This window comes from Fragaria vesca, linkage group LG3 (assembly GCF_000184155.1).
Source record: "Fragaria vesca subsp. vesca linkage group LG3, FraVesHawaii_1.0, whole genome shotgun sequence".
Lineage (NCBI taxonomy): Eukaryota > Viridiplantae > Streptophyta > Magnoliopsida > Rosales > Rosaceae > Fragaria > Fragaria vesca.
The window spans coordinates 17,986,534-18,014,353 of NC_020493.1; the positions used below are offsets into that span (position 1 = coordinate 17,986,534).

A 27,820-nucleotide genomic window follows, 5' to 3' on the forward strand; every position below is an offset into this window, starting at 1 on the left:
TGTCTATTGCAAAGTTCAGGATAATTGGGTTGCAAGTAAAGAAAATGGTCAATTTATACAATATTGTAAATCTGATCAAGGTTCGTTATTGAAGCAACAATTTTCCCAAAAAAAATATTATTTTGAGCCTGTCTGTCGTGAGAGGAAGATTAAATGGCAAATAACTCCCTCACCAGAATCATATTGGACCGAGTAAGAAAGTAGCTTCCAATCCAAACAATACCACATCTCGGATTTTCACAACATAACAGCTCATTCGATATTTGCTTAACCAATGATGCTAACAACACATTTCTGAAGTTGCAAACACAAACCCAGATTTCTACCTTCAGGACATGATACAACTTTGTCTCAAAATATGAAAATTTGGAGACCCTAGGACTTGACCGATCGCCCAAGTCCGTCTATCTCGCTATATAAATTGAGACAACCGAATTCCTCCTACATGAAGGTTTATCAACAAACCAAGTATCATAATTTAGTTAGGTTCACAGCCCACAAACTATTAACATTGGCATAAATTGAAAAAAGAACTCGAGGAAAATCGCCATTGCAAAGACCGGTTCTTAGCTGGCACGACTTCTGATAACATCAAGATCCATCTCAGTTGGGTCAGTGGCCTGCAGCTCTATTTGGATACCATCCAATTCTCTCTTGAACCTGTCCTTCGAGCTTGCATAAATCATCTTGTTTCTCACCCTTGATGTATCAGGGGACCTATGTATACATTTAACAACATGAGCAAAAATTGAAACGGGATATGGACACCAGGAAAGTAGGAGGGTTTTTGCTTTTAATGTTACCATGCAATGAAGAAAATCCTACTTTTCTGACAGTTTTCAGCAGTCACAAAGTCGAAATCATAGACAGCATATCTGCATTCATCAGCAGGAAGGCTTGCAGTGAATTCTTCATAGCTTTGAGCTGGCTCACCTAATTTCTCCACAACCACCTGCTTCAGTTTCTCCTCAATCTTGAATACAATGAAGCGGTAAGTTCTTTTGGCCTTCAAGTCCAAGAACTTTAGTTTGCAATCATCATCCACAGCAAACCCTGATGCTGCATTGGCCTGATCATAGGTATATATCAATACCATGCAATTAGGGTACCCAACTTCATTGCTAAATCAATTTATTGTCATTTTTCCACACCAAGACATCCCCATTGCCCAATGGAACTAAAAAATCTGGCACAATAAATGAATAAAACAACTAACAACAACCCAACTGCTCTTAAAACATTATATTCAAAAGCAGCCTCAAGGTTTTCACGCTCTCCTTTTCTTATGTTCTTCACGACTTGTACTTCTCTTGCTACTATGGGTTCCCAGCAGTTTCTACCTCCCTTTATCTGTAAGGTGACCATGTAGGGCCCCTTGTGCTTAATTTTGTATAAATAGGGTAAACCAAGATCAACTGCAGCAGACAGCAAGGCCGACTCGATGCAAGTAAATAGGAAAAGGACGCTCTACTCGGGACGGATTATTTTAGTTTTTACGCAGAAATCCAAGTTTCAAAGTGTTACTGAAGAAAAGCATACGGATGCAAGTTGAGATGCCCCAGTACCAATATCGAAACAAGTTCTGATTTCCTTCCCAGACTAATAAACTACAATTGAAATTATAAGCATAGATGAGAATCACTAGAAACTAAGCGATAATGAGTATTGCTTGATTAATAACCTAGAATATAGCTCTGCTCAGCTAGCTATGTAAATTCCCAATAGCGATTACTTGACTTCTTTGCTGATATGATCAACTGATTATGATCAGATTTCAGTGGCATCCAAATGTATAAGACACCAATTTCTAGGACATTGGTGCAGTGCAAGGCAACCATACGCAAACTTTAAACAATCAAAATAACAACATCAAACGAATACGTTTCGGACGACGAGCTCAAGCTATCAACTCAAACACTCAAAAAATCAGGGCCAACATGCAATCATCTCCATAAAACCAAAATTAGTAAATAAAAAGTTAATCCATATTTTTGATTTTGACAAATATGAACTAGAAATTGAATGATGGGGAAAACCAAAACAAACCCAAATTCAGATCTACCCATAACAGATCAGGGAACATAAACCAAATATCACAGACCAAAATTCAAAACAGTTTAAAACAGAGAAAAGTAAAAAGCAAAATGCTTAGGGAGGGAGGGGAGATAGATACTGACCATGGCTGTTGCAGAAAACTTGAGCAAAAAAGGAGGATGAGGTCGATGGGTTTTGGCCTGAGGGAAAATGGAGGAGTGTCCCTCTTGTCTACTCAGAGCTGGGTCTGGAATCTCTCTCTCTCTCTCTCTAAAATATCAACATGCTGGTCATGTCGTGCGTGACAACTCGGGGACGAAGAAAGTATGCCTCTCCACTTAGAGAACGACACGTGGTTTTGATTGAGAAAGGAAATGTTGCCTTTCCATTTTCAGATTTTTTTTGTTTTTGTTTAAAGAGGGACTTCTACGTTTTTTGAAAGAACTGGTACTTAATTACTTCATGATAGGGATTGATAATTTGACAAGTTTTCCGATCAAAAATCCATTATTCCTTCTTTGTTGTTGGAATTGTTTTGATGCTGATCGAACCCACGAATCAGTAGATGATACATATAGCACCATCCATTATGCTACGAGAGGGATCAGCAATAAAGAATGAGGTATGTAATATCTATTATTCATTCTAAGATCTATAATATGAGTAGATTAACTCCGTAAATTTAAGCCGAATTAATGATTGTTAAAGCATTCAAAATTTTAATTTATTTTTTATTAACTTTGAACAGTTCAGATTTTCACAAAAAATGTTGATTTTTTTTCAAGGAACCCTTATGATTTTAACATGTGGCAGTTAATAAAGAATGATCCATTGACTACTTAACAGTAGGAATCGTGTTCGGCCTCTATGGTTTTATTGACCAAGCTTATAAGACCTAATAATGAGTTTTGTTTTTCACAAAAATGAAAAATCTTATGTTTGCATTATGATTATTTCAACAGAACAAAAAGTTGGAGACGATGTCCCAAGTTATCACAAGCTAAAAAAGAAATCAAACAAGACATTTGCCATAGCGATAAAAGTATATGCTTGTAAATCTTGGATATTGAATTGTGACAGATTAAACTCCATATTTATGATCCAGTATTTCTCAGAATTGTCCTTTCTGTAACTTGAATGCTGAAACTGCAGACCATTTATTGTTACATTGCCCCATGTCGTCTCAAGTTTGGAGGTTATCTCATATTACTGTGCCTCATAACCAGAATTCCCCCTCTTCTAGTTCCTTGGCTAAATTCCCTTGAAACCTCTCACTCCTCAGGTCTCACCAGAATTCTCAATATCTGTTATTATATCTGGCAATCCCATAACCATACTATATTTCGAAATACAACTGTGTCAGCCCCTCAAATTGCCCATAAAGCAGCTATCCAGTTACACCAGTACAGTATAGCCAAATCATGTCCCTCTTCAGAATAGCCATTCCTGTCATCAAATGAAAACCCCCTCCTCCTCCAAACGTCATCAATAAGCTCAATTTTGATGGTTCAGTCCACAATGACTCCCAGGCTGCTGCAGGCTTTTGTGGTCAGAAACTCTCTTGGAAATCCCATCCTTGCTGCATCTAAGAAGCTTGGTTTCACTAATGTTCTAGTAGCAGAGGCGTTGGCTTTGCGTGAAGGGTCTAATTCATCTGAGACAAAGTCACTACTCAGCCTCTTTTTATTGAAGGAGATTCGAAGCTGCTAATTGATGTTCTTCAAGGCAAAACAGACTGCCCGTGGAGGATCAAATTTATAGTTCATGATATCCATGAGTTATCCAAGTATCTTCAATCTGTTAAGTTTTCTCATGTGTTTCGTGAAGCCAACTTTTTGGCTGATACTTTGGCAATTTTAGGCCACTCTGTTAATCAATTTGATATCAGCTTCCACCCCGCGTGCATACCTCTTTTCAGTTTGATCACTAAGGTATGAGGTGTGCATGGGGTTTCTCTTTGTAGTTGTTTCTCTTTTTATAATAAAAATAAAAAAAAGCGATAAAAGTATCCTTTACAGGGTAATTTATAAATGAAAGACAACGATAATGCAAAGCTTGTAACCAAAAATAAGTCTCCTTTCAGATTAGAACCTAAATGATTCAAGTTCTACCCACATTTAAGGATTTACATGTTCTACCAAATTTGACTCCTTCCCTTCAAGCACAATTACAATTTACAAGAAACTGTGATTCAAGTAGCTCGCCTTTGCTAAAGAGTATGTGAGCTTTAAGCTTCATCATCTACCTCTTGCCACGACCAGTGAACAGGACCTAAACCATCAAATTTAATTGATCCCTGCAGAGTATACATACTTATAGAGTTATAGGCATCAGGTTAAAGAAATGAATACATAAATATCAAGTAATACTGTCCATACTTGAATCACTTAGCATACGCAATCAATAGTAAATTATCAAACGAGATGGACATTTCGCGGCCCCATCTAATCTTGAGATATGTTAAATAAAACACAAGAATCCAGTGCCCATATACAAAACAGATGCTGCAAGACATTGATGTTAACTGGTTACACCAGAAGAAACAGAAAAGGTAAGATTTGATTATGGCCAAACAGATATCAACTAATCAACATCACCATATTGTACCCCTTTTTCCAATAACATCTGAGGAGTACTTGAGTTGCAAAAGAATTTACTTAGCATTAGCATTAGTCTTCTATCCAAAGGTGTTTGATTCAAACAGATCTTCCTGGATTACTAAGTGATAGACTAAAATCACATTTTCACGTTTGAAAAATTGCAAAATTCCATTCTTTGGATCATAAAAAACAAAAACCAAGATATCCAAAATAAATAAGTAGAGGATGAATCATAAGCTTGGGATCTAAACAATGTGCTGAATGCCTATAACACATGAGCAACCAACCATTATATATTTTATCTGAAACATTGAACTGCACCGGGCAAACTTCCTAACCGGCAATTTCTGTCAACGAACTTGCTATGATTAATTAGAACTCAAGAATAACAGTGGAACACAAAAAGAAATTCTATAGGCAGAACAAAGAATTTACTGCACCACATGTCATTATCCACCCAGTTCTTTTATAAGCGAATTCTGAATCATAAAACTCCTATGTAGTGACAGCCGACATACACTAATTTTCTTCAAGTAGAAATGAAAAAGGCATTAAGCTAATAGATTAATAAACGAAAGTTGATAAGATAGAGCCTAGAGAGGTAATAAAAGTAAATGGACAAGCAGAACTACCTCTATTGTTCACCCTAGAATCTTCACAAATAGTAAAATCTGAAAGCTAGAAAAACTAAAACTAATACGATCAAACGTTTTCAGCAAATAACAGAAGTGAGAGGAAAAAATCAAGACTATGGTTTCATTTTTTCATCAGAGCACAATAACAGATTATAACCAGACAAGAAATGGATCAAGTTCTATTTCCATTTGATCAAAAAACAAAAGACACAAAACAAAAATTCTACTTCCATTGACATATTAGGTGGGTATTCTTGCTGAACTGAGTGTCTTTAGTAAAATAAAATAAAAAGCATGTAACAATGGCATCCCACGTCAGGAAAACATCCAATAGGAGGTTATGGCATAAATGGCATACTCGTGAGTCGTGACTCAACCTCCTAGTGGCAACCAGTAAGTGTGATGTTTTTCCAAAGAGCCAATTATTAGAGAGGTTGCAGTCAAGGTAAGGTAGTGCTGAGTTTTTTTCCTCGAGTCTTTCATTGAAACATCAAATTAACTCTTCATAGTGATTCTCCACATGAAAGCAACAACTGTTTTTCAAAGAAAAATATTTCAGGAAGCAGCATATACAAAGTTCACTTGAGAAAGGTAGAGAGTTGGTAATTAGGAAATTACTGCTAGATTTTCAGCGACAAGTCATATGATAAGGTTCAAAGCATGAACTTACTTTAACCTCCATTGGCGCAAATGGTTTTGAGTTTTCTGGCTGCTCAATTGGGATTTTAGGATAGTTCACACTTTCAACCTCGAATCGTATCTGTCAGTTTGAAACTATAGGTTAGTACACACTTGCACTCCACAAAATTAAGCATGTATATGAATGGATCAAAACATAGAAATATGAACCTCGTCCTTCAAATAAATTGGAAGTTCATCGTCAAGACAATACCATAAGACAACATTCCTGCAGACCAACATAAATTGTTAAAAATAAAATGTTAAAATGTTAAAAATAAAAAGAGAAATTTAAAAAGAAAATTGTTCAAAGAATGAACCAAAAAAAAGAATATGCATTGAAACCTCTATAGGTATATCAATCAGACCAACATAGAAGGAATGGCGCACCTACTTTTTTGAGTCACCCTTCATGTGGCACGGTGTAGGAAAACGATAATTAGGTATATAAATATCATCGAAAAATCCCAGCGACACTGCCATTTGCCAATAGAGGTAAATCAGACTACTGAAAAGAAATTGACCGTATGGGTGTCTCTTCAGTACACATAATTCTCACTATACATGCCTCAGCGCAGCATTTGCAGATTCAAGAACAGAAACTGGACAATTAGAAATGATTTATTATCAGAAGAGGATCGATGGATATGCAGCACTGAATTGCATCTTTAGTGTGAATTGCTTGGACCAGAGAGACACAGAAGAATGATCTCGAGCAGTCAGTCAAAATAATTTGATAGAAGACTTACAACGTAAACCATTGGCAGTAGACTCTATGACTTTTGCAGTAATAATCTCTCCCACAAATGGACGAAACATAATCAGTGTGAACACCACCTGCAAACATACTAGAACATATTACCACCTTGTTCCATGAATCACCAATTCTTGGAGACAGTGGACAAATCATATCTTTTTCCTTTGTTCTTTTTTTGTTTTTGTTTTTACTTTTCAGAATACACTAAGTAATCCATTGGTTGTAGAGCAATTAAAAAGAACTAGGGACGTCTGAATTTAATATAATGAAATAACAGAAACAAAACAGATATGAAACTCATTACAGCAAACTGCTGTCTCAGACTATAGGGATAGACCTCATAATCAACCAAAATGGCATGTGATATGGACGAAAATTGCAAATAGCACTTTCTTATGGACCAAAAGTAAGTAAATATACATACTGTTAAAGTTGGATGACCATCATTTGGTAAGATGAAGTGATCTTTAATGGATTCGATATCACATACAGAAATGCAAAGTCCCAAATTCGAGATGACCTATGACAGATTATTAAAGAAAGAACTGTGAATGTGAAATAAAGGGCATAACTCAAACTCCAATGTGAGAATATTTGACAGTGCAAACCTTATCTAAGAAAATATTTTCAAGCTCTCCCTTGACTGCATCTTGTAGACGATGGCTAAGCAGAGAAGGAGGCAGACGCAAAGTGTGCTCAATTCGGCTAAGTTAGAACATTGGGTTTCTTCAAGATTTATATCCCAACAACATGTGATTGGAAATTGTTAGTTTGAATCTATATACAAGCAAGAATATATCAATCTAACACTAAAAATACCCTACCAAATCCCTAAATTTAACTGCACATCGAAGCAACCAAACAATTCTAGAACCCTAAACGTTTTCCCCAATTTGTATGCGCTTAAAGTTAATCGAAGAAGAAACTTAAGATTGCCTCAAGATGATGAGTAACGAACAAGACAACGGCAACGAGCTTCTAAACTGATAGCGCAAGAAGAGGAGGCTTAAAACTAAGACTGAACACAGTCAAAGTTCTCTACTGCTAAACAGTAGACACTTTATATGAATTATGAAGCGTGTGAAAGATTATGTCATGAATTGAAGGTTTTAACTCTTAAGCAACTCAAAGATTAGGTCATGAATTTGTATCCCTAGCCTCCCCCCGGTTTCTGAAAGGGCTAAGATGGTATGTTAAAAACAAACATATCCATAGCGAATCTGACTAATACAAATAGAATCATTGATGAGACTATATTGAGCTGAATTTCAATTGCCTAATGACATAGAGCAATCCTAGATTTCTAGGGTTTTCTAGTCAAACCGTATTAGACTCAATTCGATTTCACTGACTTAACCGTCAGATGACCAATTCACGAAAATTGGCATCAAATTCCGATGAAATCATATACGCAGAATGAATATTTTAAAAACATAAACTCCAGATGCTATGGTAGTCGAATCAAAAGCAATCTACTTACCCGAAAACCAACGGCGGCGTTCCCCGTGAAGGCTAATTATGAGTGCCAAGCCCTATCTGCGATTCCAATTTTTCCTGTCTCTGCCTGCTTACTACTCTACTGCTTAAATAGTAAACAGTAAATATATCTCGTCTGTGACGGTCTCTGCCTTGTCTGGTCAGCAATAATCTGATATTACTGATTGCTTTAGATTCTACCCGGATGGTATTACTGTTTAGTTTATAGATATTTATGAGTATATCATTTCTCCAAATTTTCAGCTATATTATAAATTTTTAAGGCATTCATAAGTATGATTTATCAATTATGAACTTGAACGGTTCATATTTGACAGATTTAGTTCGTCAATTAATTTGATCTAGTTTGTTATCTTAACGAATATAAATTTGGCTATAAATTTGTAGAAATGATATACTCATATAAACCTAAAAACTGTAAGGATGAGATGTCAAAATGTGATCGAAAAATGAGTATTTTAAACTATAAACTAAAAAGTCTTCAACTAGTCCTCAACTAAATAATCATCACTAATCATCACTAGAAGAGCTCCCTATGGGTATTTACTGACACTCAGTAGCACTGACCCTTAGTAGGATTAAAAAAATTGTTGTCTATACCTTATAAGAGTGCAAAACACCTACCTCAATGTTGCAGCAGATCAATGATCCCCTACAAAATTGCACATGTATAATCTCAACGGTGTACACAATCTATATACCCATTTTCCATACAAACTAAATAGGTAGCAAAGTTCTTTTGGTAACATGAGGTATTTGGTTTAAACCTCAGTTTGTGGAAAATATCCCTTGGACGGAGGCCATGTCTGTTCTTGACGCTTGAGTGGTAGCTCACTCAACCACTATACTGAGACAAAAAAAAAGTTGTCACGTATGGTTTTCAACCAATACCATATTTAAAAAAAAAAAAAAAACCTCTTTGAACTTAGATCGCCGCTATGAAATATCAACTTTTATGTTCTTTAAAGTAGTTTCAAGTAATTTGTACTCTAGTCTCCTTCTTGTTGGTCGACCCCTGCTAAGTTATTTGTCCCTTTACGTGAGTGATTTATTTACGAAAATGGTATACAAACAGAAAAGGGTTCCTTAACTGCGTTGCTCAATATAATAGTCCTTATAGATAATGTTGTGAATAATAATAATAAAAGCTTCATCTAACCCTAGCTCATCAATTTTACCACAACTGGCTTATGTTTATTGACCCAAAGTAAATATTTCTTAGAATTAAAATCAGCCAAAATTTCACATACCACATAAACTGCATGTAACTTGAACATTTTAAAGTGACACTACCATTGAAGGTGCTCTTAAAATTTGATCAGGTTAACTGAAGGAAGCCAAATTTTCTCTTGAAATTGGAAACCTTTATTTTGGTTAAGGATTTCAAATTTGAAACAACTTTCAGAAAAACGGAAGCGGGAAAACACTTGGCGGTCACCCTACTAATCGCGAAAAAGCCAAAAGGGAAGAAAACCAAAACGCCACTCTCGCTCCCCATTGGCCCATTCAGAATCACGCGGATCGTGACACAAGCGTCCACAGCCGTCGATTACAACCCAATCCAACGGTCACTTCTCTCCCTAGCTCTTCTATCCCCTCAACCATTTCAATAAATGAAGAAAACCACCCACTCTATAAAACCCAACCCTCGATTGGAATTTCTCAAATCCACTGTCCGAAAATTTTCCAATTCTCTCTCTCTCTCCCATTTCTGAAATCTCTCTCAAAAGGGTCTCAGATTCAGTGCTCAGATTTTGAAATGGAGACTGGCGGTGGAAAGATCAAGAAGGGCGCCGCAGGAAGGAAGGGCGGTGGCCCAAGGAAGAAGTCGGTGACTCGCTCCATCAAAGCCGGCCTGCAATTCCCGGTCGGTAGAATCGGCCGCTACTTGAAGAAGGGAAGGTATGCTCAGCGTGTCGGCTCTGGAGCTCCGGTCTACTTGGCCGCCGTGCTTGAGTACCTCGCAGCTGAAGTAAGCTTCCTCTCTCTCTCTAGCATCTGTGATTTTATGGGTTTGGTTGGATTTTGTTTTTCTGAGTTTGATCTTTAGGGTTTTGTCGATTTTGCCCCAAATTTTTTAACCTAATTTGATTTTTGGGTTTTGGTTCAGGTGCTGGAGTTGGCTGGAAATGCAGCCAGGGACAACAAGAAGACCAGGATTATCCCAAGGCATCTGCTACTGGCTATTAGGAACGATGAGGAGCTTGGAAAGCTTCTCTCTGGGGTTACTATTGCTCATGGAGGTGTCTTACCCAACATCAACCCAATTCTGCTACCCAAGAAGGCTGAGAAGGCCGGAGGAGGAGTCACCAAGGAGCCCAAGTCCCCATCGAAGGCCGGCAAGTCACCCAAGAAGGCGGCTGCCTAGATTCTGTGAATGGTTGCTTGTGTAGGGTTTAGTTTGAATTGCTCCATTTGTACGTAATCGATCTCGGTATCCAGGATGTTGGTTTTGTTATTGTAGGGAAAGTTCCTAGGAGATCTAAAGCTTTTGTTATCCTTACATCTTCAATGTTTATTATCAAGTTGTTTGGGAATTAATTAATGAAACGCCCTGTTTCTGTGATGTTTTGTGTTGATGGGTTGGCTTTATGGATGCTCGTAGTGTTAAGTTTTACATCATTTTCCTTTTTGTTCATTTCAAGCATTTCCAATCTACACAGTTGTTTATCCCTTGTTGCTTTTGCCTTTTATACCATATTGGTGCTGTTGGGAATTGATTCTTGGCAATGAATTGTGAGATTGTGGTTGAAAAATGCTTGATTCTTGATGGGGTAGGATTTAGGAAAAGTTTGTTTGAGCTTCAGCTAGCTATTGAGGGATTTTGTTTTCAGGTGACTTGAATTCTGCTTGTGTTTTTCTTTTTGATTTTTTCTTTGTGCGATGGATTTAGGGTGTTCATAGAGCAACTTTATATGACAAAGAGAACCAACTCTGAAAGCTTGGAGTTGGAGAGGACTTAGATGATCAAAGGAAAACTGGACTAGTCCAACTCTTGCTTTGATTGATACAATGTTTGCGTTCTAATTGAAGTATTCAACTACACGTAAGATTACAGATTGGATTACATTCATCTATTTTTTGAGGGGAAAATGGTGAAAGACTTAGGTTGGCTGTAGTCATTTGCTAAAGTGGCAATACCAAGATTATGTCGGTTAATAAAATTGTCTTTCTGTTAGATCATGAACTATGAAGGCGAATCCCGTATTGTTATGTACCCCATTTTAGACCAATAAACATTTCATGCCGTTTTTGCCGTTGCAAACATCACATGGATCACATGATTTTTCCTCGGCTAGCGCTATAAAATTCCATAACAGTGATGTTCTAGTATGTGCTCTAAAAGATGGGGAGTTCAATGAGTGTATGTGTTCTAAGCAGCGTGTGAGATTTTGGAGGAAATCAGTAACTGAATAGAGAAATGACCATATAGGTTGTATAATTGTTAAGTTAGTTCTTCTAATATAGCTATGGAGGATTATAGTAGACTTGCAATTTTCTATGTCCAAAGGTTTTAACAGTTGTGCGGCTCATGGCTACAGACCCTGAAATGTAACCATCTAACACGAACAATGTGACATAGGTTGTGTTCTTATTCATTAATAGTGTTCGTTTTATAGAATACAAACAATCTAATGAAGATTGTTTTCAGTGTATTATGTTGGTTTTCCACATACCATAAGGATTAGTAAATCATGGGTAAAATTTCTGACTGTTGCTTAGATGCTGTTATATGAAGGGCATAAGTTCACAGTGTCAAGTTCAGGTTCGGGTTAGATAACCACCTGGTTATATCTTCATGTACACCAACCTAATATGTTTTAAATAGCATAAACACATGATAACTAAGAGAATTTAGACAAAAATATGCTAAATCTGAAATGGAACATGAAGCGGTTTCAAATCATTCTAAGACTGTCAAGTCCATCAAAGTGTCTTCTATTGGTCATCTAAATGAAGATTTGCCCAAGCTTGCAACATTTTGTCCCCAACTCTTCAAATATTACAGTAGCTCTTGTTGGTACTCGGCCAAATTAGTATAGCTCTTACTAATTTTCAGATTATGCTTTCGTTACTTGTTAACACTAGCAGAAGTAATCTAATCTGTAATCCTCGACCATCGCGATTGAGTGTAGAACTTACATTGAGTGTAGCTTGCTAGTTCATAGTTTTTCTGTAACCACCGTCCAATCTTCATTTCTCCCTCAAGAAAGGGCCACTATGGAAGAGCTGTTCTACATATCGTAAAACTACAATATTTTCGAATGATGGCAAATTCTGGGATGATGTTCTCCGGACATCCTCCCAACTCTCTTGTGCAAAAGGTAGAGAAGGCTTCAGCCTCCAAAGAGCTAAATCTCCAAGAAGGGCCTAAAATACTCCTGAATTCTCGCTTGTTTAGGCTTTATTTTGTCTTCTTTTATTCTGATATCGTTTATGGACATATTAATCATCAATTTAGATACTTTGCTTCTTGTACAGTTGTACTTGCAGGTATGTTAGAGAAAGAACGATATAGATTTATACTGACTGCTTGATATATATTGCAGCCAAACGAGTATGACTATTGTTGAACAAGATTCATGTCATTGTAGGGCCAAAAGAGTTTTCATGCTCTTTTTGCGGCAGCACAAGCACGGAAGCACATATGTTTTATTGTCTAATGCTATAAAATCCATAAATTAACAAGTGTTAGTGTATTACGGGTGTCTTATTTTATTTGCTGTAAAGAGATGGAGAAATTAGGATGTGTTCAAGAACATTCATGAATGAAAGTTCTGTGCTGAAGCTCAATCTGTGTGAGAATTTGGAGGAAACTAATAGGAGATTATAGCAACGGTCAAGTGTCTGATACATCTTTAGAATAACCATGTTTCAGTTACAAACATTCCTACGCATTATCTATGTTATACTTATATCTCATAAACTTTTGACGTTCCAAGACTAGGTAAATTCTAAACACAACTTCCCACGTATGTATATGTCTTGTTAAACTCCTATAAAAATGTACTGAAACTTTTGAGCAAAAATGGGTAGAACAATTTATAATTTTGATGGACAACAAAATTTTTATTTTTTAGTACTTGTATGTCAGTGAGTTATAATTCTCGTAAAAATATTGAATTTCTCAGATAACATCATGAAAATAAATGAGATGACTATGTACATATGATGATAATAAGTAATGTCATGATTCAAAAAAGTAAATTCAAGACCACCAAGAATTTCCCATAATTTTCACACAAACTGGCCGTTCCGCCGTTGGTTTTGTTGTATGTCTCAACTCTCAAGACCAACATATCATGAGCTCACAATGGCACAAACGCAAAAACTGCAACTGTAAGAGAAATGAGAAAATAGTAACATAGTGCATACTAGGATATATAAAGTCAGATCTGAAATGAGATATAAAACTGAGGTGTGAATCATGTTAATAATGTCAAGTTGATGAAAGTTTCTTCTATTGATCATCATGTACATTAAGCTGCTAACTCTGCTGCATGCATATACTGGCTTCCTGCAACATTTCATTTTGGCAAACCTTACAGTGGCTTTCGCTGGTACTTGACTAAGTTATATATATAGAAATGAGTATATGATCGGAAATTGGGAATGGAGATTATGCTTTTGTTAGTAGCTAGTCAATGCTTGCGCGGTCGATGACTTATTGTGAAAGTCATATCGATCAATAAATACTTCAATTTTCAAAGAAAATCTCACTGTATGTGGTTAATTTGTAATGCATGACCAGTTTATATTTTCTCCCAAATGTACTGTTGGTTGCTTTCTCTTGGTTTTCCTATATGATCATAAGATTAAGAAAGTGAATGATTTGAAATCTTTGGATAAATTTAGAAGGGGATATTGGAGTAGTCAAGAAACTCTTGCTTGCAGTATAATTATTTACCTTCTCAATAAGCCTGAATCGAATAACTCATGTTTTAGGATTTCATTTCTTGCCTAATCTTAACAATTGTTGCAGATCATGCCAAGTTGATGAAATCGTGTCTGTTGCTCATGAAATAGAGCTGAATCACCCAAATTCAGGCTTAACTAATCAAGTTTGCTTACAATTTATTCCTGCAGGCAAAAAGGATTATAGTGACATTAGCTGGTAAACAATCTACTTCTTACTGTCACATATGCTAAATGCCAAGTCTGTCCTGAGGGAATGAAGTTTTGCGTGATTATATATCACATATATTGTCTTGATTTTGTAATTAAAAATTTTAAACCATAGTATTGGTTCAACAAGAACCATAAATTTTATCCAACAATGATAGGTTTATTAAACGAAATTGATGGATCATTCGTAGATAAGATTTTGGAGAAAATTAAAAATAGACAACATTACACAACAACATATTTGATTACATAATGAAATGGCTCACCTTTAGTATTTCTATTATTATTTTTTGATAGTAATGGGTTATAATAATAGCATTGAATATTAACATTCAAAGAAGCAAGAGAACACATCTCTCTCTATGGGAACCTAAGGGAGCCATTTTAGTGAGGACCCTTAAGTTGAGGACTTGGTGAGGACTTTTCGGTTTATGGTTTAAAAGACTCAATTTTCGATCACATTTTGACATTTTATCCGTTCAGTTTTTAGGTTTATATGAGTAGATCATTTCTACAAATTTTCACCTAAATTGGTGTTCGTTAAGATAATAAACTAGATCAAATTAATGGATGAACCAAATCTGTCAAATATGAACCGTTCAAGTTCATAATTGATAAATCACACTTATGAATGTCTTAACAATTTTCAATATAGTTGAAAATTTGAAGAAATGATCTACTCATAAATACCTATAAACTGAACGGTCAAAATGTAGATATAAGATCGAAAGGTGGGATAAGCCGAAAAGTCCTCACCAAGTCTTCAACTTAAGGGTCCTCACTAGAAGGGCTTTCGGGAACCTAATATCTATCTATTATTCACTTTGATATGATTAGCTAGCTTATCAGATCCACCAGCTTCTAGTACTCTTCATTAAAAATGGCTAAACCAACAACGTGATCCGTATTCACAGTGTCCACTAATTAACTATCGTAATTTTTTTTGTCATACAATGGGATGACGAATCATAGAGCATAGCTCCACCTCGTCGAAAGCAATTACGCAACTGTCTTCGTGAACGCAGTCACTAAGTTTTGATCTTTTGAATTTTCCCAACTGTCTTAGAATACTGTTCATTAAAAAAAAATTGAATCTTTACATGGCTCTGTTCTTTAACATGCTGGCTATGGGGTTCGAACCCATGCGCACTTATGTGCAGAAGATCTTAAGTCTTCCCCCTTAACCTCTCGGGCAAACCAGCTAGTTGTCTCAATGACAATATATTAATTTTATGTTAATTAATGAGATATGTTAATGATATTGATTATTTAAAAATTTGTTATTCGTTCATTGTGTTTTGTAAAATTATTTTATCTCACATTCTCATGCACAAACCAATTGGGACTGTGAGAAATATCTAATTTTCCATATGGATGCCTAGTTTCTCATTCTCACCAATGCATCCCTAGGATTGTGACTGATAATTCTGCTTGGTACCAAAGATCTCCGGGCAAATAAGAGAGAGAAATTGAAAGAACCAGAGACCTAGGAAAAGTTTCAGATATCTTCATTGGTTATTAGGTTTGGGCTTTTCTAGATAATGGGTAACTGGCACCAAGAAGGGAGACTGAAATGGTCAGGCCCAGTCCGATACCAAAACGGGTCGGGTCATCTTACAATCTCACCGACTCCTGCACATTTTAGGGGCGGCAACACCGAGCTGTTTCAGTTTGGCAGCTCATAAGGACGCCGTTTTGCGTCCCTCTTAAGCGGAAATGAGAGGGTTAAATGGTGGAGGAGTTAGCATTTGGCGCAAGAGTAGTATATTATGGGCACGTCGCTCCTCCACCAAATTGTTCGTCGGAGGTATTTCCAATCTTACTCCCTCCAAATCACTTCTTTTGTTTCCTTTATTTATTTACTTATTTATTTCAATCAAAATTGGTTTATGGGTCCACAAAATTATCCGCATAATTGTTCTTAATATGCCAAAATCACTTGAAATGCATCAGTTTTTGAATTGCGGATAGAAGTGCTTTGAAGTGCTTCAGACTTGCAGGAGGAGAAAGTACCATTCTTTTAATTGATAGAGGCAAGTGCTATTGAACGGTGTGTTTGGTGTAAACCCTTTCGAATTTTCCAGCTTTAAATGGGTATGCAATGCTTGGTATGGAAGTACTTGACATTGAGTGCTTTGGGTCATGTATTACTTGACAAAGTATAAGCTTTGAAAAATTTAAGGACCCTGAACTTTCTTTGCTTCCATGGTTTCTTGGTTTTGATATAGTCGCACTTTAACAGGAGTTTCTGTAATATGCAGGGCTTTCCTATGATACAAATGAACCTGTTCTTAAGGATGCTCTTGGAAAGCATGGTGCAATAATTGAAGGTGATTCTAGGAGGCTGTCGATTACATTTTAGGTCACTGTTTTCTTGTTGTTGGCCATCTGTTTACTTTGAGGAAACTCTCTTGTTGTATTTCACAGTTAAAGTTATATGTGATCATGTGAGTGGGAAATCAAAAGGTTATGGATTTTTGAAGTTCACATCTGAAACTGAAGCCAGCAGTGCTTTAAAAGAAATGGATGGTCAGGTAAATTTATCCATCATGTTTGTATCTTTGTAGTTTGAGTTGCGGTCACCCTGTTATGTAACTTCTTTGGTATGAGAAGTAATATCGGCTGATAATGTTTGCAACTCTTCTCAGGTACTTGATGGCAGACAAATCCGCTTGTAATTTGCACACAAGGGGTAATGACATTGTTCTCAGCATAGTTTAGTTGTACATGAAAGCTTTGCTGCTACTTTTGTCTTTCTCTTTGAGATACTAGAGAAAACTCACCTTAGTGTCGAGCTCTAGATGCTTGGTCAATGGCTACTCCAACTCTGTAAAGTAGAGTTCCTTTTATTAATGACTGTGCATTCTTTGATAGCTAGTCATGCCTATATACAAATTATCCAAGTTTTCATGTACAATACATTGCTTGTTATATACTTAAAAAAAACAGGGACGTTTAATATGGAGACAAAGTGTTTTAGGATTTTAGTATATGCTGTTATTATGAAGACTTGTTTTAGTATTTAGTTCCTAATGTTCATGTAGTTGTATCTTATTAATTGCTCTATGTGATAACTACTTATTGTCAGGGAGAAATAATGGAGGCTCACATCTTAACTTTCAGTCATTTGCTCCCATGAAATATTTGTATCCAATAAGTGATTAGGGAAATTTCCCAACTGTCTCAAAATCTTATCTACATGCTCCATTTTTAGGGTTAATTTGTTATTTTAACCTATTTTTGCAAGTTCCTGTGTCCGACTTTGAAGTGTGATTATGGTAGCTTATGGTTGAGCTCTGCACAAATTAATGCTTTTGATGCTTTAAGAATTCTAGAGCAATACATGATCTTAAGGATTAGCATCTTCCTTAAAAAAAAAGATGAAGAAGAAGAATTAGCTTCCTGAGTTTGCCACCGTGTCACATGTTAGATTGTTGATATCAATAGTTGTTGCCTTGTTGAGCAGGTAAAGGTGGATAAGTATGCTGGGTTTTTCCTTGTCATGGAATGAGCAAGTTCAAATCTGAATATTTTTTTCTTGTTCTTGCGGTAGTTTTCTTATCTGTGCTGCAGTTAATGTTGAAAGTAATTTGATGTTAAGTAGGATGATTTTCTGATTTTTAACATTTATACTTGCTTCAACTTGATTCCCCAGTTATAGATTGCCTGATTTGCATGTATATATATTCTCATTAATTTTATATGGTAACTGATTTGAGATATTTGGTCCCAATGAGTTCTAAAATTTTGATAACCTTTGCTTAAACGACTTTCTTGATACCTACCAGAACCAGGAACTCGATCAGTTGATGATAACAATTTCCAAGAGTTCCTCTTCAAAAGTTGAAACACAAACCATGAGACAAAAGTAGCATAAACTTCTTCTGCAGTGCTATCCACTTAACTTAATCTACTGTACGTGGTAAGCATTGCTAAATTATGCTTATATGAACCTAAATGTTTAATTCCTAGAAAATAAAGGAAATGTTTTTCTGGAACTTATAGCATGCGCTCCTCTTTAGGGGAAAAGGAAAATTTGAAAAATTTGATGTTATGTATATATTCAGTTTGCAGACAAAATTTGTGCTGTTGTCGTTAATTTTGAGATAGTTAGATAGAGAAAAATGATACTAGGATTTAGTTCTGAGGGTCTGCTTAGTCTCTGTGTTTCTGTTAACGTCTACTTTCAGTCTTTCAGAGCACAACGATGAAGAAGTTTCTATACAATTGAGTTTTTCTTGCGCCTGGTATAAACTTTAGTCAGCTTTTCATGGAAAAAAGATGGTCGATTCAGGGTAACTTAGACATTCTGAGATGAAGACTTGGCTCTGTTCTTAACTGTTGGAAATTTGGAATGATGACTTTTAGGATCCGTGTAACGAGATCTCAAAGTCAGATGCTCAATTTGATCAACTAATACTCTCTAGTTGTTAAAGAGATTACAATGATTATGATTACGTCAGTGCACCTGGTACGATGGAATTGATCTGAAGCGTACCTGTCATTGAATTGTTCTGTTTCTCCTTCCAATTTCTTGTTCTTACATTATGTTCTGCATTCCTTCCTGGGACAATAACTTTTCATAATCAAAACAGAAAATGAAACTGTCCCTGCGTCCCATATTACCTTGGCTAGATATGAATCATGTATGAGGCTGACTCGTTGTCCTGTCGGAGTGTGCGTAATTTGCAGCAACTTGTTGTTGGAGCCCAACTTTAAGGTGTACTGTGATATTAGTTTCTCGGTTTTGTTCTGCACAATAAAGTTGCTTGTGGATGCATCCAGGTTTGCGGAATAACAAGCAAACATTCTCAATATATACATTGATGGATACATAGAATGGAATGTATGCTGATCTTTTCTTCCAAGTAGCAAGCAAGTTCAAATCTGAGTTGAACTCGTAGGCTTTTTTCTTATGTAAAATTTGTGTATAATCTGTGCTGTAATGTTTGAGTAGGTAGGTAGACTTGATAAATTTAGTGCGCGTATGTGTCTCCTGTGCATGAGGGAGTTTTACGATCCCTCAGATTTCTACTCTCCTCATGCATTCCTAACTTCGGTCTACTCGCACTAATCCATCTTGATGAATGCTTGATGTTTATCACGTCTAATCTGCCTTGGTTTTTGATATGTAGAAAACAAACGTAATTACAAAATGAGGTAGGATATTGGAGGAAATTAAAAACTCTGATTAACGTTAGGACTTTGCTCGGGCGGAGCCAAGTAAAGGTCTGCAATGGCCATAGCACTGCTAGGTTTTGACTCTTTTTTTCGAGAGAAGCTAGGTTTTGACTTTCTATGTGCTGTATCTTTATATCAATTCTTGATTATAGCGATTAGTTTGTAAGTTTTCTCAATTTAATTTTTGTTAAAGAAAGTACATAACAAGTTGACGGCTAATATATAGGAAGAGTTGTACTTGTGCAATTTTATTGTCGTACATCAATTCAAATATGTAACTACGTAACTACCTACTAGATTAAATAAATGACTGAGATTTTATCGTAGTATCTGGTTCACATCTTGATGCATACAATAATTTTTGATTTGAAACCCGTTAGGGATGTGTACTTTTGCCGACTCTTTCTTTTGATGGTAGGAGGAAAAACTAGAAAATTGGGTTTGGGCTGTTTTAGATATTGGGTAAATGGCACCCAGAAGGGAGACTGAAATGGTCAGGCCCAGTTCGATTACCAAAACGGGTCGGGTCATCGGACACTCTGTGGCTACTGTCTACTGGGCACCTCCATATTTTAAGGGGCGGCAACACCGAGCTGTTTCAGTTTAGCAACTCATGACGACGCCGCTTCGTGTCCCACCTGAGCGGAAATGAGAGGGTTAAATGGCGGAGGAGTTGGCATTTGGCGGGAATGGAGTATATTGGCCAGGAAATCATGGGCACGTCTCTCCTCTACCAAATTGTTCGTCGGGGGTATTTCCAATCCTACTCCCTTCGATCACTTCTTTTATTTCCTTTATTTTATTTTTGATCAAATTTAGTTTCTGGGTCCACAAAATCAGCGGCATAATTGTTGCTTATCGACTATGAAGTTCTTGATATGCCAAAATCAATTGAAATGAATCATTTTTTGAATTGCGGATAGAAGAAGTACTTTGAAGTACTGATGTTTAAGCACTTCAGACTTCCAGTAGGAGAAAGTACCGTTCTTTTAATTGATATCAGGCAAATGCCATTGAATGGTGTGTTTGGTGTAAACCCTTAAAAAATTTCCATTTTTCCGGCTTTCAATGGGTGTACTTGACATTGAGTGCTTTGGGCCATGTATTACTTGAGAAAGTATAAGCTTTAAAAAATATAGGACCCTGAACTTTCTTTGCTTCCATGGTTTCTTGGTTTTGATATCGTCGCACTTTTAACAGTTTTCTGTAATATGCAGGGCTTTCCTATGATACAAATGAACCTGTTCTTAAGGATGCTTTTGGAAAGCATGGTGAAATAATTGAAGGTGATTGTAGGAGGTTGTCAATTACATTTTAGGTCTTTGTTTTCTTGTTGCTGGTCATCTATTTACTTCGAGGAAACTCTCTTGTCGTATTTCGCAGTTAAAGTTATATGTGATCATGTGAGTGGGAAATCAAAAGGTTATGGATTTGTGAAGTTCACATCTGAAACCGAAGCCAGCACTGCTCTAAAAGAAATGGATGGTCAGGTAACTTTATCCATCATGTTTATATCTTTGCAGTTTGTGTTGTAGTCACCCTGTTATGTAACTTTTTTGGGATGAGAAAGTAATATCAGCTGATAATGTTTGCAACTCTTCTCAGGTACTGGATGGCAGACAAATCCGCTTGGAATTTGCACACAAGGGGTAATGACATTGTCAGCATAGTTAAATTGTAAATGAAAGCTTTGCTGCTACTTTTGTTTTCCCTATAAGATACAAGAGAATACTCACATTAGTATTGAACTCTAGGTGCTTGGTCACTCTCCTCTATGTTTGGTCAATATTCTATGGAGTTTCAGTGAAGTCCTATACCTTCTAATTTTGTTGGATGGCGTTCTTTTTATTAATGGCTGTGTATCTCTGGCAACTAGTTGTTGCTTCTCATCTGCGAGTTCTGTACAATTCATTGACTGTTCTATACTTCATAAAACCAGGGCGAGTAACATGAAGATAAAAAAGTTGTTGCTTTGTTGAGCAGGTAACGGCGGATTGGTATGCTTGGTTTTTCCTTTTCATGGAACGAGCAAGTTCAAATCTGATCAGTGTTTCGTGTTCTTGCCGTAGTTCTGTTTGTTTGTGCTGTAGTTTTCTTTTTCTTGTAATATTTTGAAAGAAATTTGATTTTTACATCCATCTTTGTTGTGATTATGGGCGGTGAGATTCCGAAAATGATTGTCCTCATGTTCTACATCCATCTTCGCTGCGTACTTCATATCCCATAGGAAATAAAAAAGAAATTATCCTTATTTATACCAGCTACTCAAGTAAAAGATACAGTGATGAGCTTAGAAAATCAGATAATTGTGGAACTATATTTGTCCATTCACGTATGCTGCGGAATAACATGTCTCGTAACAATCTAGCCTTGAACTTTAGTTGTGCTGAAGTTCTTAACTTCGACTTGGATAAAAATGATACAAGAAAAAGCACATCTCTTTTCAAAAGCACATCGATGAAGTGTTTTTATTTTTTATTTTTTATACAATTCAGTTTTTCTTGGTTGGTATAGACTTTAGTCGGCTTTTATTGAAAAAAAAATTAAAAAAATCAGGATTGGACCAAGTTACGAGTAGCCGGAATTAGAATTATCGACGCGGAGAGTAGACATCTTTTGACCCCTATTTTCATTTCAGATAATTGATTAATGTGGTGTGTTTTTATTTGACCTGACAGGCCATAGTGCCATTACCCCTATCTAACCGAAAGTCCAACTTGTTGCAAAATTGACTTCACTATCCACTTGTATAATCCACTTCACCACTTGTGTTCTTGTTGTTTGTTGATCTCTTTTCTGTTTGGGGTTTTCAAGATCATAGTTTTCCATAATCTTTGATACCGGTCTCTGATTCATGTAGTATGCTTCTTCTTCATTTGCCAAGAAACTATTCTGACGTTACGATCGATCAATGACGATGCGAATGGTAGTTCATCTTCATATATTGGTCTTTATGTTGGTGTTTTCATTTACAGCAGAAGCAGCAGATGAGTTAGCACCCATGCCGATAGGAAAGCCTGGCTGCAAAACAAACTGCAGTGGCGTTTTGATTCAATACCCTTTCGGAATCGGCCAATCCGGCGGTGAAGATTGCTTCTACGACGTGTGGTTCCAAATCGACTGCAACCAGTCCACCGGGTGGAAGCCAATCTTGAGGCACACTCAAATGGAGATAGGCAACATTACCATTGCTGAAAATGCAGATAGAGTTCAGGTCTATAGCCCTGTCACTTCCTTGTGCCCTAATACTTCATCAAGGCAACCAAGAGATTTCGCCGGCAGCCCTTTCGTCTACTCTCAGAAGTTCAATATATTTACTGCAGTGAGTTGCGGCTTCCTTGCCGTGATTAGCTCCGATGAGTTAATCGTCGGTGGGTGCAGGTCAAGGTGTGGAGAGAACGGCTACAGCGTTGACATGCCATGTGACACTGGTGATAATTGTTGCCAGACTACTATTCCTTCATCTCTCACAGTTATCAGTGCTAGCATACAGAGAGATCCAAATGGAAGCGCACCTGGTGGTGCTGGTTGCAAAGAACGTGCTTTTCTGGTTGACCAAGATTGGTTTAGTGCTACAAGTTACTATGCCATTGAGAACATGAGCAGCGTTCCTGTGGTGCTGGAATGGACTTTAAACAACGATCATGCTACTTCTTCATTTCAACCATTTCAATCTTTCCTAGCAGATACCGATTGGTATTTCACGGATCCAACACCGTTTTGCTCGATTGACCAATCCACAAGCAATCGAACTGGAACCACATTCAGTTGTTACTGCAGTTCTGGCTTTGAAGGAAATCCATACCTTCTCGCGCCTTGTCGTGGTAAGTACTAATTAGCTGCCATTAGTTCAACATTTTCTTAATGTTTTTGTCTAATTTTCAAATTTACTGTTTCAATTTTATTGTTTTTGTCATGAAATTCTAGATATTGATGAATGCGCAATTCGGCCTAGCGTCTGCTCGCCAGGCAGCAAGTGTAAGAACACTCCTGCAATGTATTATTGCGGGGCTGACAGCCATGTTGTGACATGGGTCCTTTCAGGTATGCCAATCCGACTAATCCATTTCTTAAAGCTTAATTATAGAATTCTTTTCCAGACAACCAACCAAATTAGAGATACATTGGTTATCATGTGTGCCATTAATCATGTTTATACAATTTGTTCACAAGTATCAACCAAGGATATCAGTAAAATTGAATTCTGGAGAGCTAAGAAGTAAGAACGTCTTGATTGTTCGTTTTTCTGTTTGTTTAGAAGGTGTTTTTAGACTCCATTACTGAATTATGTAGGTGTTGGCGGGTGCTTTGGATTGTTATTGTTACTTACTGGTGCATGGTTGACACACAAATACCTTCAGAAAAGGAAAAACAAAAAGCGCAAGGAGTTGTTTTTCAAGAGAAATGGTGGTTTACTACTACAGCAACAATTATCATCCGGTAAAGTTAACGTTGAGAAGATTAAGTTGTTTACATCTGAGGAGTTGGAGAAGTCTACTGACAAATTCAATGTTGATAGAATCCTTGGCCAGGGAGGCCAAGGCACTGTTTACAAAGGCATGCTAGCAGATGGAAGGATCATCGCTATTAAGAAGTCGAAAATGGTCAGTGAAGGCCAACTCTCGGATTTCATCAATGAGGTTGTCATTCTTTCTCAGATTAACCATAGAAATGTAGTTCAGCTATTGGGTTGTTGTTTAGAGAATGAAGTTCCTCTCTTAGTTTATGAGTTCATACCAAATGGTACTCTTTCCAAGTATATCCAAGGTCAGGTGGAAGAATTTCCACTTACATGGAAAATACGATTACGAATTGCAACAGAAATTGCAGGAGCTCTTTTCTACCTACACTCTGCGGCTTCATTTCCCATTTTTCATCGAGATATCAAGTCAACAAACATACTTCTGGATGAAAAATACAGAGCAAAAGTTGCAGATTTTGGAACTTCCAGATCTGTTGGCATTGATCAAACCCACCTGACCACATGTGTACATGGTACGTTTGGTTATATGGACCCAGAATACTTCCATTCAAGTCAATTTACAGAGAAAAGTGATGTCTATAGCTTCGGAGTTGTCCTTGTTGAGCTTTTGACTGGACTAAAACCAGTGTCTGCTGTGACAAAATCACCAGAAGAATTCAGAAATCTTGCCTCACATTTTCTTACTTCAATGCAAGAAGAAAATCTACGCGAAATTCTCGATGCCCGAGTTCTCAAAGAGGGCTCTGAAACAGATATTATGGTTGTTGCTAACCTTGCAAAAAGATGTTTGAATGAGAATGGAAGAAATCGCCCTACAATGAGAGAGGTAACAGCAGAGTTGGAGTCCATCTATATCCCTATGTGCACAGAAAAGGCGTCAAATCCTGATCAACGAGCTAAATCCATTGATAGTTGGGATGGAAGTGAAACAGCAACTGAGATAGCTTCTGATAGGTATGGTGATTATGAGATTGACTTCATAACCACTTAAACTTCCACAATTTGAACTTCCACAATTATCTTCATGTTTTGGTTAACAAATAATATCTTGCTATGTTTAAATTGATGTTCATTAGGCACTCATAGTTGTCACATTGGCAATTTGATGTTATGACGAATGCAAGAATCATCTTGCTGAATGCTACATTGCTACTACACGAAGAGCAACTTCCCAGCATTAACTTATAATAGACAAGCAGGCTATGAACTTAAGGGCAAGTTGAATTATATGGCCAACAAATTTCAGGCGATTGGATATTAAGTTTCATTACAGTGCAGGGGAAAAACAGAGCACATTCATATAATACAACGCGAAACACACTAGTAAATGATATCAGATTACAAGTTCCGAATCTATAATGTTACATGACACATTGACACAGACAAAACTCACACGGTTACAGATTGTTGACAATCATATATGGATAGGACGAGAGAGACAAACCCAGAAAGATGATGTTAAATTTTTGGTTTAACCAGAAATTTCAATGGGTTTGACATCAGGTTTCTTCACCTCCACCTTAGGAATAGTGACACTCAGAACCCCATTCTCCATTGCAGCCTTAATCTCATCAACCTTGGCATTCTCAGGAAGCCTGAATCGCCTGGAGAACTTGCCACTGCTTCTCTCGACCCGGTGCCAATCTCAACCTTCACCTCTTCTTTCTTCAGCCCCGGAATGTCAGCTTTGAACACATGGGCTTCTGGGGTCTCTTTCCAGTCGATCCTGGTGTTTACAAAGGCCGAGTTTTCGCGAGGGAATGTAGAAAGCGATGAGGAAGGGAATTGGAAATCCCTGAATGGGTCCCAGGGATCGAGGTCGAAGATGCTGCTTCGTCGGAAACTTGGGATGAGCGACATTGTGATTGATTAGACTTGATTGGAAAGTTTGAGTATTGGAAAGTGTGATTATTTGCTTCACTGAATTGATGAATGGAGCGAAAGATTGGATGCGTATTTATAAGGAGATGAAAGAAGTTTCGGGAGGATGCTCGGACATGAAACCGTTTGCTCTGATCTTCTCTCGAACTTTCCGGGAGTCGCCAGAATGACAATGTCGGGCGAAAGTAGGTTCGATCATCCTGGGCTCATATAACGCAATCCTGAACTCTAAAGAGGATATGACTATGGGCCTGAAGAAGGCTTCGTTATGGGCTCTTGATTGAAGAAAATGTGGGAGACGGAACTACTCCACAAAACCGATTCAACTTGTTTTTTTTTTTTTTTGGGTACAATAAAAGGATGCTAAAAGGTCGGATCCGTGTACAAGAAAGAAGAAATTAAATGAAATGGTTCATTTCTAGTACCAAACATAAATAGAACTAGAAAGGGAAACCCCAACAGCACTTTGAACAAATAGTTTTTGCATTCTAAAAAATAGTATACACAAAGAGGGATAATAACAATTCGTAAATAGTCAAATTCAATTTTATAAGAACACGGGCTGGAAAAATAATCCCATTCAGTAGATATATAAGAGAAGTATTAAGAATAACAGCAGACGAATGATTTGTAGCAAAGAAACGAATGAGGTCACTAACCATAATTGATATCTGCAAAGTGTACTGGAGTGTACATGGATCATTTATTTACTTCATCCCTCTGCAACTGTAGCTTTCAAAAGAAATAAACCCAGATTAATCTCAAAACTCCAACATTCAAAACCAAATTCAGACACAATTCAACTCAAAATTGTAACTTGCGCAATTGAAAGAGGATGGAGGAACAATACCCATTCTTTTTTGTTCGGATCAATGTCGGAACCTGTACCCATTCTTGTTCTTCCTTATGGTCTTCAATTTTCATCTTTCAATTGTGTCGAGATTCTTTGGCCTTCAGTTGTGGAGGTGGATGTGTGGTGGGTTAGAGGATGGCTAGGTTCTGTGTCGATCTGATATAAGGGCTGGGTTCTCGCAGCTTTGCTCTATACCTTATCTCACGCTCAATTTGAACCTTGTCTATGAGTCAGTGACTCGGTGCCAGAGGAAAAAGACAAATGGAAGCAAAGCTTGAAGTCGGTGATTCGGAGAAAATAAAAGAAGAACCGGAGACAGAGACAGTGCAGAGAAAGCGAGAAAATTCTAGAGGGCGGGCAGAGACAACGAGAAGAGTCTAGAGAGATTTTGGAATGCAGACAATTCAAGGGCAAAACCATCTTTTTACTGTCGTTAGTGAACAGTAATTACCCTTGATGACAAATAGATATATATTAAATTAGTGAACAATACAATTAAATATCGGGAAAATGCCCATTTGCACAAAAAAAATAAAAGTCAAACCCCATTCCAAAGACTATAAGACTTTGATGCCAATTGAATGAGAGATTAGCTTATTTGTGCCCAAATACACAAATATTTATTAAATTCATAATAAAATAATATTTTTGAAACACTTTTACCCTTGTGTCTTATACACATTTCGAGAGAAAAAATGAAAGAGATAGAGGACTTTGCCGGAGCCTTGCCAGACTTCGGTGACCGGTCCACGACTCCGGTCATCGGTCGTCGGAATCCGGTCGCCAGAATATTACTGATCCCTAGTAGACTTCTTATCCACCTCTAGTAACATATTACTAACCTCCAGTAAACTTCTTATCCACCCCATAACATATTACTGACCCCCAATAAACTTTCTATCCATCTCAATAACATATTACTGACCCCTAATAAACTTTATTACCTCTTAAGAACTTGTTTGTGTTAGATTCCCATGACAGAACCCGACCGAAATCTCTTTAGTAGATGGTCACTGGCACCGGTGATGGAAGTCGCCGGAGAGAGAGAGAGAGAGAGAGAGAGAGAGAGAGAGAGAGAGAGAGAGAGAAGAGNGA

General features: G+C 37.1%; 5 protein-coding genes, 1 non-coding gene and 2 pseudogenes across 8 annotated transcripts; 4 read left to right on the forward strand and 4 right to left on the reverse strand.

The window, feature by feature from the left end:
* Window positions 1-185: 185 nt before the first annotated feature.
* Window positions 186-2,302, reverse strand: LOC101297225 (actin-depolymerizing factor 2-like). Of its 2 annotated transcripts, XM_004294538.1 has the most exons (3): window positions 2,178-2,302; window positions 804-1,069; window positions 186-717 (listed from the first exon to the last, which is right to left on the reverse strand). In XM_004294538.1, the coding sequence occupies exons 1-3, from the start codon at window positions 2,178-2,180 to the stop codon at window positions 567-569; spliced, it is 420 nt and encodes a 139-aa protein (XP_004294586.1). In that variant the 5' UTR covers window positions 2,181-2,302; the 3' UTR covers window positions 186-566. The 2 variants fall into 2 exon arrangements, with proteins under 2 accessions (XP_004294586.1, XP_004294585.1); XM_004294537.1 differs by lacking the exon at window positions 2,178-2,302 and having other exon boundaries at window positions 804-1,166.
* A 1,886-nt stretch (window positions 2,303-4,188) lies between these two features.
* On the reverse strand, window positions 4,189-7,423 carry LOC101295794 (annotated as a pseudogene).
* A 2,436-nt stretch (window positions 7,424-9,859) lies between these two features.
* Window positions 9,860-10,779, forward strand: LOC101297708 (histone H2A-like). Its single transcript, XM_004294539.1, has 2 exons — window positions 9,860-10,173; window positions 10,312-10,779. The coding sequence occupies exons 1-2, from the start codon at window positions 9,961-9,963 to the stop codon at window positions 10,567-10,569; spliced, it is 471 nt and encodes a 156-aa protein (XP_004294587.1). The 5' UTR covers window positions 9,860-9,960; the 3' UTR covers window positions 10,570-10,779.
* Window positions 10,780-15,446: 4,667 nt separating this feature from the next.
* On the reverse strand, window positions 15,447-15,529 carry TRNAL-UAA. The gene has a single exon. It is a non-coding gene; the product is annotated as a tRNA-Leu (tRNA).
* Window positions 15,530-16,000: 471 nt separating this feature from the next.
* LOC101297999 (glycine-rich RNA-binding protein 2, mitochondrial-like) lies at window positions 16,001-17,144 on the forward strand. The gene is made up of 4 exons (XM_004294540.1): window positions 16,001-16,134; window positions 16,589-16,657; window positions 16,755-16,861; window positions 16,976-17,144. Exons 1-4 carry the CDS (start codon window positions 16,044-16,046, stop codon window positions 17,003-17,005), a joined length of 297 nt encoding a protein of 98 aa, XP_004294588.1. The 5' UTR covers window positions 16,001-16,043; the 3' UTR covers window positions 17,006-17,144.
* A 3,012-nt stretch (window positions 17,145-20,156) lies between these two features.
* LOC101296082 (glycine-rich RNA-binding protein 2, mitochondrial-like) lies at window positions 20,157-21,323 on the forward strand. The gene is made up of 4 exons (XM_004295886.1): window positions 20,157-20,259; window positions 20,726-20,794; window positions 20,892-20,998; window positions 21,114-21,323. Exons 1-4 carry the CDS (start codon window positions 20,157-20,159, stop codon window positions 21,159-21,161), a joined length of 327 nt encoding a protein of 108 aa, XP_004295934.1. The 3' UTR covers window positions 21,162-21,323.
* Window positions 21,324-22,485: 1,162 nt separating this feature from the next.
* LOC101296365 (wall-associated receptor kinase-like 2-like) lies at window positions 22,486-24,982 on the forward strand. Its single transcript, XM_004295887.1, has 3 exons — window positions 22,486-23,332; window positions 23,436-23,552; window positions 23,802-24,982. The coding sequence occupies exons 1-3, from the start codon at window positions 22,510-22,512 to the stop codon at window positions 24,980-24,982; spliced, it is 2,121 nt and encodes a 706-aa protein (XP_004295935.1). The 5' UTR covers window positions 22,486-22,509.
* Window positions 24,983-25,219: 237 nt separating this feature from the next.
* LOC101298297 lies at window positions 25,220-26,053 on the reverse strand (annotated as a pseudogene). Its single transcript, XR_184259.1, has one exon. The product of XR_184259.1 is annotated as an 18.2 kDa class I heat shock protein-like (transcript).
* Between the last annotated feature and the right edge of the window lie 1,767 nt (window positions 26,054-27,820).